This window comes from Apaloderma vittatum, unplaced genomic scaffold (assembly GCF_000703405.1).
Source record: "Apaloderma vittatum isolate BGI_N311 unplaced genomic scaffold, ASM70340v1 scaffold19670, whole genome shotgun sequence".
NCBI lineage: Eukaryota > Metazoa > Chordata > Aves > Trogoniformes > Trogonidae > Apaloderma > Apaloderma vittatum.
In genome coordinates this window covers 12,997-26,204 of record NW_009695242.1, presented here as the reverse complement: position 1 = coordinate 26,204, position 13,208 = coordinate 12,997, and the positions used below count along the sequence as shown (strand labels likewise).

The following is a 13,208-nucleotide window of genomic DNA, read 5'->3' as shown; positions in this document are numbered from 1 at the left end:
AGTTGGAGTAGTCTCTGTTGGTGTTAGAATACTGCATTCCTTGTGCGGGGCACAGGATCAGGCAGGGAGTAGATGTGATTTCTTTCAATTCAGTTGATACTGAGAACTGGCAGTGGGCTGTAACTTGGCCTTGAAGTATGTAATAACATGGGAGCTTCTGCAAAGGCCAGGACAGTTAGCATGTGTGGTTCCTCCTCTAAAGGGAGACACTGACCTTGGCAACAGATGATAGTACAGAAAAGGTTTAAGGCAATGCAATCATTAAATACTGCTCTGTGTTTGCGTGTTTGACTAGCTCCATCACGGAGTACAAAGGTCTGGAGCAGACAGTGCTAGTGCTGAGCTCTCGGGTTCAGTTAGCGTTTCCACAGCTAGAATTGTGCGTGGGCTGACTAAATTGATCGAGGCAGAATGTGTCATGCTCGGCTTGTGATGAGCTAAACGCATCAGATTTTTACATGGGAATAGCTCAGTGGAAAGACTTTCCTGAACACAGAAGTGAGGGGGTTTGCAGAATGAGCCAAAAAAACCAACTTGAAATGACGTGAGGAATTTCTGGAATGGCGCAGTGCTGTGAAATGCCCCTTTCTGAAGAAAAGAGAGGAACTACTGGAGAGGTCGTTTGTCAAGGACGCTTGAGTAATGTCAGACATTACCAATGGAAGCTCTTGCAGTGCGTACTCTTGAAACGTCTAAGAGCTCCTCTGAGCTGCTTGTGCTTTGGAAGAGTAAGGCAGCTCATGTTTTATTGCAGAGCTGTGGTTCTGAAAATGAAAGTAAAGCAAAGCAGGTGCCAGCCCAATAAGCTCTGAAAGTTCTTTTCAGATAAATGGGGCTTCTTCCTATTAGCCATTGTTCAGTGCATGTGCAGAGAGATAAGTGTGAGCATGGATGGGACTGATAACTGCAGGGTTGCAGGGATTTGTTTCTAGCTTACATATTTACTGATTAGAGTGTAGTGGCAGTGTGAAGGCCACCTAAAACTTTTTTTGGTGCTTAGATTAGTCATATCATCTGTCAGTGCGTGGGTCTTACTGGAGAGCAGGCAGTATCTAAAATCTTTGATCTGCCTTGTACAATGTGCTGCTTAGTGGCAGGACAGCTGGAAGGGACACTTAAAAGTCAAGGGGACAAACCAAATGGCTATCTGTTTTAACATGAGGAGGGAAAATTTGCTTTGGAGGGAGAATGAGTGTATGAAGTTAACTTCACGCTGCGCACACACACTCTTGCTCTACAAGCAGCAATATTTCTAAGGTTTGGTTTTCTTAACTTTGCAGTAACTGTGGGTTGATTCATGACCATTTCTGTAAACAGGGTTACCACCCGCGCTGGCTTGCCAGGAAGCCGGCTTCTAGATAGTTCTACTTCTGAGGCTGAGCTTTATTCTCTGCAGATGGGCTGGGTTTGGTGCCAGTCGATGGCTTACAGGCATTTGTACAACTTGATTTTTTACAGATAGCTGAGCTTACATAAGGCATTCCTTACTGCAGTTTGCTTAAGGAAAGCTTTGTAGATGGGTGAGAAAGGGGAAGAGGGGGAAAGGAAGTATTCAAAAAATGGTGATTTTCCTTCCTTTTAAGAGAAAAAGCTATTCCTGTAAATACCTAAGACAGGGTGTAACTATTAATGCAAGTTCTTAAAGCTGTGACTGTCTGCTTCTATTTCAAGACAGGTTAAATTTGGCTCTGAACAGCTGCTGTGCATATTAAGAACTGTTGCACTTTAGTCTTTTATGAAAAAGAACTCTTAACTAGTAGCAGAGACTTCCTTTATTAGGTTTGCTTGGCTGCTCTTATATGGTGAGGTGACATTCTTTTAGATCTCTCTGGAAACAAGTCTGCTTTCAGAGTGTTCTTCCCACTTAGATTGCGATTTCAGTCCTCCCAACATACAGCTAACTTTGACCAAGTGTAAAAGATTTCCTCGTTAGTGTGATGTTTTTGGGTTGTTCCCATGACTGCAGGTGTTACTACAGGATATAAATGTTAAGCTCATGCTAGCAGCAGCAGTTGCTGCATGCTGGGAGGGGTACAAAGGCTTTTGTGAGGTCCTTGGGGAGAGTGCAACCTGATAGTTAACCCAACTCAACTTGTAACTGTGCAAGCCTACCCAGAAGCTTATGAATCACACAACTGGATTGCTGCAATCGATGGATAAAAACTGTTCAGGAGGCAGAGGTGTGGGAGTTGCTCTTTATGTGTTTGGGGGCTAGAGGGGAAGGGAAAGATTGATTGCCCAGAGCTAGTTTGAAGAACAACGATGAACAGGCTAAAACTGTAGATTTTAAGCTGGGCGTGGGTAGATACAGTTTGGATATGAGGAATAAATCTTTTTGATGAGTGGTGAGGCAATGGAAGAGATTGCCCAGGAAGATGTAAATGCCTAATTTTTGGAAGTGTTCAATTTCAGGTTGGATGCTGCTTTCAACAGCCTCATCTAGTGATCTTGGAAGGTGCCTTACAGCACAAACTGTTCTGTGATTAATGCTAGCTCTTCTTTTCAGGTATTAAAGATGTCTATTACTAAGATCCATGCCCGTGAAATCTTCGACTCTCGTGGGAATCCCACTGTTGAGGTAGACCTCTATACCAACAAAGGTGAGTCCTTAGTGGTAGACGTTTATTCCGTTCCCGTATCTGATAGAATGGAAGAAGTAGTCAGAAATGCACAAACTGCCTTGTTCTGGCAGTGGAATTGTGTTTACTCTTTCCTCCATACATACAACATGTTGCTGAGCTTGCCGTGGGACTTGCAGGAAAAACCTCTACCTCATTGTACTGGGATGAAATTGCTGAGCTCAAGATTTTGGCCTTGACAGCGAAGGGGTTTTTGAAGCATGCTGCAGTCTGAATCCAGACCTGCCTTCCTCCCCTTGTCCTGGGCATAAACTGGGATAGTGCTTGCATAATCAGAGTTAACAAGACCTTTATTCCTGTCCTTGAGCAGCTGCTGATGGTGTTCGTTTTCAGTCTTCCCTAAACTTTGTATGACTGCACTTGAAGTTCAATTCTCAGTTTTGGGTAGTAGTTGCTTTGTGTAATGAAACAATCTCCTGCTGCAGAGTTGAATCTTGCTTAATGGTTTCTTCTCTGCGTAAATGCTCAGACATGACTGAACTGGTCTAATTGGGTTTTCACATATAACATCTTATATTCTTAATTATTATTGGACTTTCCCTTGGTTTGTTAGTTGTTCATCCCATATCTGATAGGATCTGACAAAGGCATTGTGCAAACACATACCAGTGTGGTTTGGTGGAATGAGCAAACACAATGGCTGTAATACACTAACTAAATAGCTGATCTTTCTGCCTCAAAAGATTAATGCAGTCATTTAATGAGACTGCCCCTACTAAGCTCTTTGCTGTAGTGGGATGAGGGGAAGACCGGAGACTGACATCTTGAACCACGGGAAGAACAGACTCCAGTGTCCCGATTTGCTCGAAGTTCAGCATCCTTTGGCTGGAAGAATGGGCTGCCTGGGTGGCTGTGCTGTAGTCAGAGGAGCTCAGTACTGACATTAACGAAATAGGTCTCTTAATTGTTGCTTCTGTGCTGTATCTTAGAAGAATTTAAGAGCCAGACTGAGATCAAGAGTAGATTCAATGAATAAAACTACCATTTGGGAAGGGGAACGGATGACTTTTTTAGCTTAAACACTTGAAATGCTCAATGGAAGGGAATGAGTGAGTCAACTTGCTGTTGATCAGTATGAGGGAGACTGAGTTGCTGATGCTGTAAAGGAGCAGACAGCTCTCGTAGGATCAGTGTAAAAGTGAGTAGAGATGCAATTTGGAGATCACCTCTTCCATTCCCACGGATGGAGGTATGTGATAGGTTGGGATAGTGTATGGGTGGAGAATGTTTTCTGGGTTTAAATGTGCCAAGACAGTTTTGTTTTTTTTGATTTGCAAAAAGGTCTGTTCAGAGCTGCTGTTCCCAGCGGTGCCTCAACTGGAATCTATGAAGCTCTGGAGCTTCGTGACAATGACAAGACACGCTACATGGGGAAAGGTAACTTGAATTTTTGTACCCAGCTTGGCCTGTTACAGTGGCTGCGTTGCTGCATGTATTTTTGTCAGATTGTACCAGTGGACACATGGGCTCCTTTACTGCTGTTCGTGTTCTGTACAAGGCGTGGCAAGTAAGCAAAAGCAGTGGATATTAACAGTGAGACGATAGCAATGCGTACCGTGCGCGGGCTGTGTGGCTGATGCAGAGGTAAAGCACAGGCTGCTGGATCTTCCAGGGGACAATCTGGAGAGTGACTCTGCCTCTGTAGTGGTGACCACTGTACTTCTGCAAGTGCTGAGTGCACAGAGCTCAGGCGTGACAGCAAGGTGATAAGGTCTCTAGTATAGTCTGTGCAAACATACTTCGTTAGGTCACTCCTGTTGATTGCCCTGCGTGTTGGTGCATGTCAGAGTACAGGGTGCTTTGGCAGTATGGCCTGTCTGCATCTAAACCGCCTTGCTCCACGAGGCCTCGTGAGACTGCAGCTCGTCACAGATCTCTTCATAGACAAAACGTTTAAAGAACTGTTAAATGCTGGCCCTGCAGACTCCTTAGACTGCAGCATGTGAAATCCCGAACCTGAGGTTGGTACCGACTGCTGTCCACAGCTAACTGCAGCCTTACACCAGTAATGGAAGAAACTTTTGTGTCAGACTGCATAATAGCTCAAGGCAGAATACTTCGGTTTGTGTAAGGGGTGTAATGTTTTAGTTGTCTGGGGACTGACTGTATGTTCTGAAAGGAAACTCAATACAGCAGTCCCCAGACTGGCTTGGGAACAAGCCTTGGGGGAAATGAATAGCTGAAGACAAGATACCATTTCCTAGTAAACATCCCAATAGTGATTTTTTTTTTTTTTTTTGACTACTCTCAGAGCTTGGAGAGTCAGGACTCCTTTTTAGCTGGCTGCTGTAAGAGCATTGGTGATGCTTTTCAGGTGTATGCAACCAATAAAACTTTCTGCCAGGAGAATTACTTGTCATCGAACTTTTCTGCCAGTCAGGTGAAAAGAAGCTGAAATACTTTGTGCCCACTAAGAAAAAGTGATTAGAATAGATAACGACTTAATTCAACTTGCAGAGCCTTATCTGAGAAGATTCATGGTTGTTGTTATTTTAACACAGAATAAACTCCCAGGTGACTGAATATTCCAAAGAGCTGAAGAGCTTATGCTGTTTACCTGGAGTGCTTTTCCTTGAGAAGAGTAAATGTGTACTTACCTCAATGTGCTCAGTGTGCGTGTGCTTAGAGCTGTTCAATCTGATCCTACAGGCAGTGCTTATGGCACTGAACTAGCCAATAGTCTGAGCTTCCAGGACAGGCTATCACAGCTGAAGGTTTTTGTTAGCTGGCGAATGAATTATTAATAAAACAAGAAAATCACTGAATGGTATGAGCTGCAGATAGCTGGTAGGTCTTATGTAATATAAATTTGCAGACTTATACTGTTTAAAAGGCAGCTAATGTGGTTCAGAGCACGCTTAATTAGCAATCACCAGTTCTGACAGTATTCCTCTAGGCTAATGTTGCTAGCTGGCTAATGATGGTCTCTGCTTTTGAGGACGAAGCAAGCTGGTTTACGCAGTGACCAGGCCCACACTGATTAAAAGGACGATGCTGTGTTCATGTTTTACTACTTGTCTGAATCCAGGAGCAGACAATCAGTTTCTATACCTGCAGAGGTACAGAGATGGTACTTCAGCATTGTATCAAGTGTAAAATGTGTGTGCCAAGTGCTTTAATCATAGAATCATAGCATGGCCTGGGCTGGAAGGGACCTTAGAGGTCATTTAATCCAGCCTCCCTGGCACCAGGGACGCCACCTCTCGACTAGATCAGGCAACACCTGGGGACCGAACAGGAATAGCAATGTCACGAAATGATGGCAGGTAATGAAATGCCTGAAATGTTACGTACTTAACTTCTGGGGAAACCTTTTGTTTTCCCTTACTCGGCCATTCTATGAATGGATAGGAGTAGCCTATCCTAAAACCTTTTCTAAATGCTGTCATTCAGCCACTTGAGGTTTTGAGTCCCCAGTGGTGTTTGCAATAGTACAGCAACCTGAGTGGAGAGACCAAATACAGCCTTGCTGGCTGATGCAGGTTCCTTGACTACTTGAGTCCTTTTGTTTCTGGTCTGCTGCTCGGTGTCAGACACTTGCTGTCTTATGTCTGTTGACCTCTTTGTGTCTTATCCTTTTTCTTGCGTGACTGGCTTTGGGTTTGGCTGCAAGTCTTCATGTCTTGCCTTGTCCATTTCGCTTCTGTCAGGTGTATCCAGAGCTGTTAAATATGTTAATGAGTTCCTGGGGACAGCACTGTGTACACAGGTAATGGATGTGCCTTCGGTGCAACCTTGTCACTTGGATGAGTTTCTCCAGTGCATGGTCTTGCAAACTGACGTTGCGGTAGGCTTTCCTAGGTGCTGCTTACTTCATGTGCTTTTGTTTAGTCAAAGTGACCTCTAGAAATGTTGAGAATTAGCTGTAAGCTCAGATTGGATCAGGGTTTGAAAAGCATGAGGTGGTATTTTTGAGGTTTTATTGTTACTGAGATCACCTACTAATGCCTGCATAACCAGTGTGGTTGACCAGTGTCTGATTTGCTTGTTCCTTCTAGGTGTCTCAAAAGCTGTTGAGCACGTCAATAAAACAATTGCACCTGCACTGATTAGCAAGGTAGGAGCAACCTGTCTTCTGCTAACATGTCCAGCGTGTTCTAACTGATGGGTTGTGTCTCTAGAGACAGTTAGAAACTGTATTACATGAAGGGGTGTTAGCTTGTATATTGGAGTGCATGTGAACAAACTGACCTACAGCGATTGCTTTACTTAATGACTGCTTATCTAATTCTTAATCGAAACAATCTCTAGCAGCCCAGGATTGTAGTGTGCAGAAATACTTAAGCACCTGGGAACCTCAGTGGTGTGCGGTTAAGATACGAGCTGCTTTATGCTTAAAAAGGTGACTGAGTACTGGGAGGGGACTGAGTTTTAGCCAAGCTGGCTAATTTGGAAGGGAATCTGAGGGGATCTCAGTAAAGTCTGCTTGAGGGAGATTCCTATGCGTTTTGTGGGTGCAAAGCAGTGGCTATAAAGGAAGGTGCAAAACTAAGTGGCAGTACATAAAGTGATTGCATGCTCTTAGTGTCAGTTTAAAATGTTAAGTACTAAGTTACAAGTGGGTGTATCTTATGGGCAAGCTGGTCATCTTTCAGCTGGCACTAAAGGGCAGGGGGCATAAACTGGCCTTTCTCCTGTGACGTGCCAGGCAGATAGCGTAAATGTCAGGAGGTCAAGGGAGATGATAGCCTTACAGTTCCGAATGTGAAGAACAAACCAAACTTTTGATGTGTCCAACTTATCTGTCAGCCTTGGCTTGCTGGAAGTGACGACAAGATGCTGCTGTGTGATAATGGCAAGAGCTAGTCTTTTCAACTGTTGGTAGTTGTCTCTAAGCAAGTCTTGGTGCCTGCCAGACAAATAAAAATGTGGTGGGTAGGTGGAGTTTGTAGAGCCATGTTTGGGGTCAAGCAGTGCTTTGTTTGCTTCTTTCTGCAGAATGTCAGTGTTGTGGAGCAAGAAAAGATTGACAAACTGATGCTGGAAATGGATGGAACAGAGAACAAATGTAAGTGGGCTTAGTGTTGCCGTGAGGCATGAGAAGATGAAGAATCATATATAGAATTCTAGCTCACCTTATCAGACACAGTGGGCAGCACATGGCATATGCTGAGCATTTCCGTAACCAAGGCCATGGTGCTGTTACTGCTGAATCTCTTTATGAAGAGACTACATTTCTGTAAACGTTTCTGTAAGCATTTCTTCCAATTTCAGCTAAATTTGGTGCCAATGCCATCTTGGGTGTATCTTTGGCTGTATGCAAAGCTGGTGCTGCCGAGAAGGGTGTCCCCTTGTACCGTCACATTGCAGACCTTGCTGGAAATAAAGAAGTCATTCTTCCAGTTCCTGTAAGTCTCTTGATAATAACGTGATCTCGCCAGATATTTCATGATATCATGTGGTGTTGGATGAAGTTTTCTAGAGAATGAAGAGTCTTAACCTAAATGCTGTTACCAATTTACCCTGATACCTTCAAACTTGACTTTTCGTTCTGGTTACTCTAAGGCTTTCAATGTGATCAATGGTGGCTCCCATGCTGGCAATAAGCTGGCTATGCAAGAGTTCATGATCCTCCCTGTGGGTGCTGAGAATTTCAAGGAGGCGATGCGCATTGGTGCAGAAGTCTATCATAATCTCAAGAATGTGATCAAGGAGAAGTACGGCAAGGATGCAACCAATGTGGGTGATGAGGGTGGCTTTGCTCCCAACATCCTGGAAAATAAAGAAGGTAAGGAGGAGCTAAGTGTGGGAAGAAGCGTAACTGATACCCAGAGAATGGAGACTATACCTGTCCAATATGACTGGAAAGCAAGATCAGTAGGCTGCAGGAGTTGCTGCTCTTTCTCTGCTCTGCTTTTTAGCCTGAAAAAAAAAAAATTTCCAAGATGCTATACTGATGTGGTTCAATATCCACAGAGCTATCAGCTTGGATGCTAGTTTATGCAGCTTGACAGAATGGTTTTAACTTCAGTACCTCAATAGTGTTTCATTCCTGTGGCAGCTTAAGGGAATCTTCCCCCCTTCCACTTGAAAAGTGAGGCTGGAAATGTCTGAGTGCATTGCAGGTTTCCCAGAAGTCGGTAGTCAAAGTTTAGTGGAGGAGTTTTTCTGCTGACAAACGAGCCTGCTCATGTGTGGGAGTGCATGGAGGCTTGCCTGGGAAGTTGAAGATTTTGCTCCTTCTGCAGCTGAACAATTCTGTTTAGAAAACTGGGGGGGGAGGGAGGCGGTCTGTCTTGTGAAAGCTAAATTACCTCTTCCTGCAAAAACTGTAGTGGAAGAGCCATTTTTGCCTCTTTGCAGAAATGGAGTTGCTAGTAAGCCAGGAGAATACTAGAACTGTTAAGTTACTTGCTCATTTAAAGCTCTTAGTTGTTATATTGTTGTGAAGGTGGCCTCTGAACTGTTTTGCCTGACACTGAACATACTGAGCCAGCACCTTGTTGCTTAGATGTGGTGTTGGGTGATATGGTTTAGGGGTGAACTTGTAGTGCAGGGTCAGTGGTTGGACTCGATGATCCCAAGGGTATTTTCCAACCTGAATTGTTCTGTGATTCTATGAAATAAGGGTGTTTCTGAGTCCTGCAGCAGGATGCAGCTCTTGCTAGGCCTGTACCCTAGCAAACACCAGTGAAGATGACCTGAGATGACCATTACAGTCCAAGGAATTTTCTGGCAGCAGCTGCTTTTGCACTTTGTAATACATTAACATCTTGGAAAAAAAAAAAAAACCACACCAAACAAACCAAAGCCACACAAGGAAAAATGCAACCAAAAACCACACCCCACTTGATCTGAGCTTCCTGCAGTAAGTGGCTTGGCTCATCCAGCTGCTTGGCTTTGAGTCAGGGGTGATTGGGAGAGCCTTGCTGGTCATGACCATACCGAGTTTCCTTACTTGGACTTGGCCAAGCAGGGTAGCATAGTGAATAGTATCCAGAGACTCCTACCGAGTAGTTTATTTCATCTTGTGCATACAAATATGCAAATAGAGAAGAGGCAGATGCACAGGGAGGGTGCCCTGTGCAGGGGCAGGCTGTGTATCGTGTTGCCAGGCAGGGTTTCGATGCTTGCCGCTTGCATGGTCAGCACCTGATCTGGAGCTAAAAGGGATTAAAGTGCAGTCACTACTTTCTGCCCACATGCATAAAGCTGAAAGAGGATGTGGTATCATCTAGCATTAAGCTTCCTGGGCTGACGTGTAGTCCTGTCTGAAGAGATTATGAATCCCATAATGGTGTCTCAAGGGTATTACAAGCTAAAAGGAGTATTAAAGTAATATCTTGTTCCAGTCAGTTCAGAAGTTTAAGAACCTTTTCTACGTGGCCTTTGGGCTTTGTGTCGGGGGTAATGGAGGTTCTTTGGCAAGTGAATGTACAGTTGGTGGTAAATGAATAGCTTTTGAGTCAAGATGTTTGGCAGGAACTCAGAAATACCTTACCGTGTTTCAGCTCTGGAGTTGCTGAAGACTGCTATCGCCAAGGCTGGCTACACTGATAAGGTTGTCATTGGCATGGATGTGGCTGCCTCCGAGTTCTACCGTGATGGAAAGTATGACCTGGACTTCAAATCCCCTGATGATCCCAGCAGATACATTTCTCCTGATCAGCTGGCTGACCTGTACAAGGGCTTTGTCAAGAACTACCCTGGTAAGTTGTTCTTCAACAAGAAGTGCAACAGCAGTGGTGAATAGGGGTTGATTGCGGAAGGGAAGGGTTAGGATGCAGCCTCCCTTATGAGAGAGATCAAGAGCAGAACAAATAGCCTTTTAGGAGTCGTAAGAATGTTCTTTGAGGTAGGTGGTACTTGGCTGTAGCGCCTTTGTCCACTGCTTTCAAACAAGACCTTTCAGGGTGGCGCTGTCTTAAAGCTCCTTGTATCCCTCTACAGTGGTGTCCATTGAAGACCCATTTGACCAGGATGACTGGGCTGCCTGGAAGAAGTTCACTGCCAGTGCTGGCATCCAGGTGGTTGGTGATGACCTGACTGTGACCAATCCAAAGCGAATTGCCAAGGCTGTGGATGATAAATCCTGCAACTGCCTCCTCCTGAAGGTCAACCAGATTGGCTCTGTGACAGAGTCCCTGCAAGCGTAAGTTCTCCCCTCTTGGCCATTCCAGGGAGGGGAATTCTCTAATTAAGAGAGATGAACATAGAGACTGGAGTGAATAGAATAGAAATCTGTTGATTGGGCGTCTGTGAAGGGAGAACAGTTGTTAACTAAGAGGACATTGATAAGTAAACCTGTACCTTCATTCACTTGAAGTTGTCAAACAACTTCACTGGGTCTGTGCATGTGGAAAAGCAGCTCTTTATCACTGCATTGTTGCGTCATCCTGACCCTAATGTGTACCAAAGGGCAGCTCTGTCTTGCCAAAGCGAGAACTGCCTGCCACGAGAGTGAAAGCTGCTCAGGAGATAGGGGTGGTGGATGGTGTTTCATCTGTTTCTCTCTTCCAGCTGCAAGCTTGCCCAGTCCAATGGCTGGGGTGTGATGGTGAGTCACCGCTCTGGAGAAACAGAAGATACCTTCATTGCTGATCTGGTGGTTGGTCTCTGCACTGGTCAGGTTGGTATCTGTAGCTGCTGTAGTTTGATTTTTTGCTCGGTGAGATAATACAGTGACAAGGTTGAGGCACAGTAGGTGGGGTCTGCTCTGACATAAGGCATGTGTGTTTACCCTTTCTGTATATAGGAATCTGATTTGTCTAATGGGAGTGTGACAAGGGAATGTTACCTTGTCTAAACTCACCTTTAACCATTAGTTAAAAAAATCTTGGTCAAGTCTCTGGGTCTATCAGGATTTTCTGATAAGCTGTTACCAAATGAACACTCTTTATTGGTCCCAAGCACTATCCTGTTTGAGTGTACAAATATTTAGAGTCTAATACTGAGATAAGACTTGTGATTATGCTTATTACTCTGAAGAGAATAGGGTGGCTTTGCATTGGCATCCATGACCTTATTTCTGCTCTAGTTCTTTACTAACTTCCTGATTTCCCTTTCAGATCAAAACCGGTGCCCCTTGCCGATCTGAACGTCTAGCCAAGTACAACCAGCTGCTGAGGTGAGACTCTTGGTGGTGAAAGGGCTGAGGGTTCAGTCTGGCATAGAACAGATGCTCCACTAATGCATTTGGGGCTCAGCCTGGTCTTTTGCCTTTCAGAAACACTCTGGAGCTTAAGGAGATAAACTGACAGTGGCAGATGTGCTTTTGGGCTGGTGCTGTGCTCACAGAGCCAGCTGTGGGCAAAATGATGAGCTGGGTGGATAATGTTCATAATGGACGCTAAAGGGGAACGTTGTACAAAGCATCCTGTGATACTAGATAGGAGACATCAGCCTTCTGTCTGTGTGATGCTGTTCCCTTGGGTGACTGTTTGAAGTGTTTAAGTGAAGTTATAGAAGATGGGTGATGCTAACCAGTGCAGTTAAGTGTGTGTAACTAAAGGTGCTTGTTGGGAAATGGCTTGTGACTCTGGTAGTATTTTCACTACCAGGTCGATCAGGTGACGCAGCGTAGGGCCAGCAGCTGTAGTAATGCAGGTGTTCTGCACTGTCTGCTCACGCTCAGCACTCTCTTCCCTTTCCATCAGAATTGAAGAGGAGCTTGGCAGCAAGGCCCGCTTTGCTGGAAGGAACTTCAGGAACCCTTGTGCCCATTAAGCTGTGTGGATCGGTCACCCCCTGTTCTGGTTGAAAGCACTAGTCATCTTCTTAGATCACGATTACCTGTACTAGAAAGATAAGGGCAGCTGAAGAAAAGAGAACAGTTTGCAGGGCCTCTTCCCACCTAGACAATTCCTTCACCTAGTGTTATCACCAACTCTGATCTGTTACTTGTAATGCTCTGCTGCTTCTGTAGAACGGTCCCTGTGGGGGGAGGTTCTGTCTACTGAACACCCTCCGGGATCGTGACGTTGTGACTCTGGGCATAAACACTTTAATTCCTTTCATCTGCCTGTCTGGTCTTCAATGTTTGGAGCTGTGTGACTTGCAGTGCAGCAAGAGGTACCTGCAAACAGAAACAGTAGTGTTTTTACATGTGATAAATAAAAGCATCAAACAACCCAATGAAGTGTGGCTTTGGGCTCCTTTGGGGGAGAGCGAGGGGCAGAGATACCTGCCTGTGCATAATCGTACCTGGTTTAAAGCTGTTCTGCGGGGAGCAGCAGTTGCACTGCTGTCACTGTGGCCGTGGGGTGGACTTCAAATGCCTTATGACCGACAGATGAATTAGTTGAGTGTCTGTGCCTTCAAGGATACGTTTGGTCATTTGGAAGGGGGACTGAAGAGTTTTCTAACCCCAATATCAGTTATGATCCTGCAGGGGGGAGAAAAACCTCAGTGGTTCATTTATCCAAGGTTGTTCATTTATCAAAGGTGTGATGTATCCTGACAAGTGCTGTTGTCCTTTACCATGGACTGTTGCAGATGTCTGCTTTATTAATCTTGTCGCAGTATTACTGAAAAAATTCCGTGGTGGCCTCACCTGTTAGCAAGAAGTTGGCCCAGTGTTAGCCAGTTGTTAGCTGAAAGTAGACTTGCGGTCTTGGTCTTATGTGAGAA

The 13,208-nt window shown here is 44.8% G+C and overlaps 1 protein-coding gene across 3 annotated transcripts; it reads left to right on the top strand.

The window, feature by feature from the left end:
- The first annotated feature begins 2,492 nt into the window (after positions 1–2,492).
- ENO1 (enolase 1, (alpha)) lies at positions 2,493–12,713 on the top strand. 3 transcript variants are annotated; one of them, XM_009870716.1, is made up of 11 exons: positions 2,493–2,600; positions 3,921–4,016; positions 6,638–6,696; positions 7,578–7,647; positions 7,854–7,987; positions 8,145–8,367; positions 10,091–10,288; positions 10,530–10,731; positions 11,100–11,208; positions 11,648–11,706; positions 12,236–12,713. In XM_009870716.1, exons 1-11 carry the CDS (start codon positions 2,516–2,518, stop codon positions 12,303–12,305), a joined length of 1,305 nt encoding a protein of 434 aa, XP_009869018.1. In that variant the 5' UTR covers positions 2,493–2,515; the 3' UTR covers positions 12,306–12,713. The 3 variants fall into 3 exon arrangements, with proteins under 3 accessions (XP_009869018.1, XP_009869026.1, XP_009869033.1); XM_009870724.1 differs by lacking the exon at positions 6,638–6,696 and adding an exon at positions 6,290–6,348 and having other exon boundaries at positions 2,507–2,600; XM_009870731.1 differs by lacking the exons at positions 6,638–6,696; positions 7,578–7,647 and having other exon boundaries at positions 2,516–2,600.
- Positions 12,714–13,208: the final 495 nt, after the last annotated feature.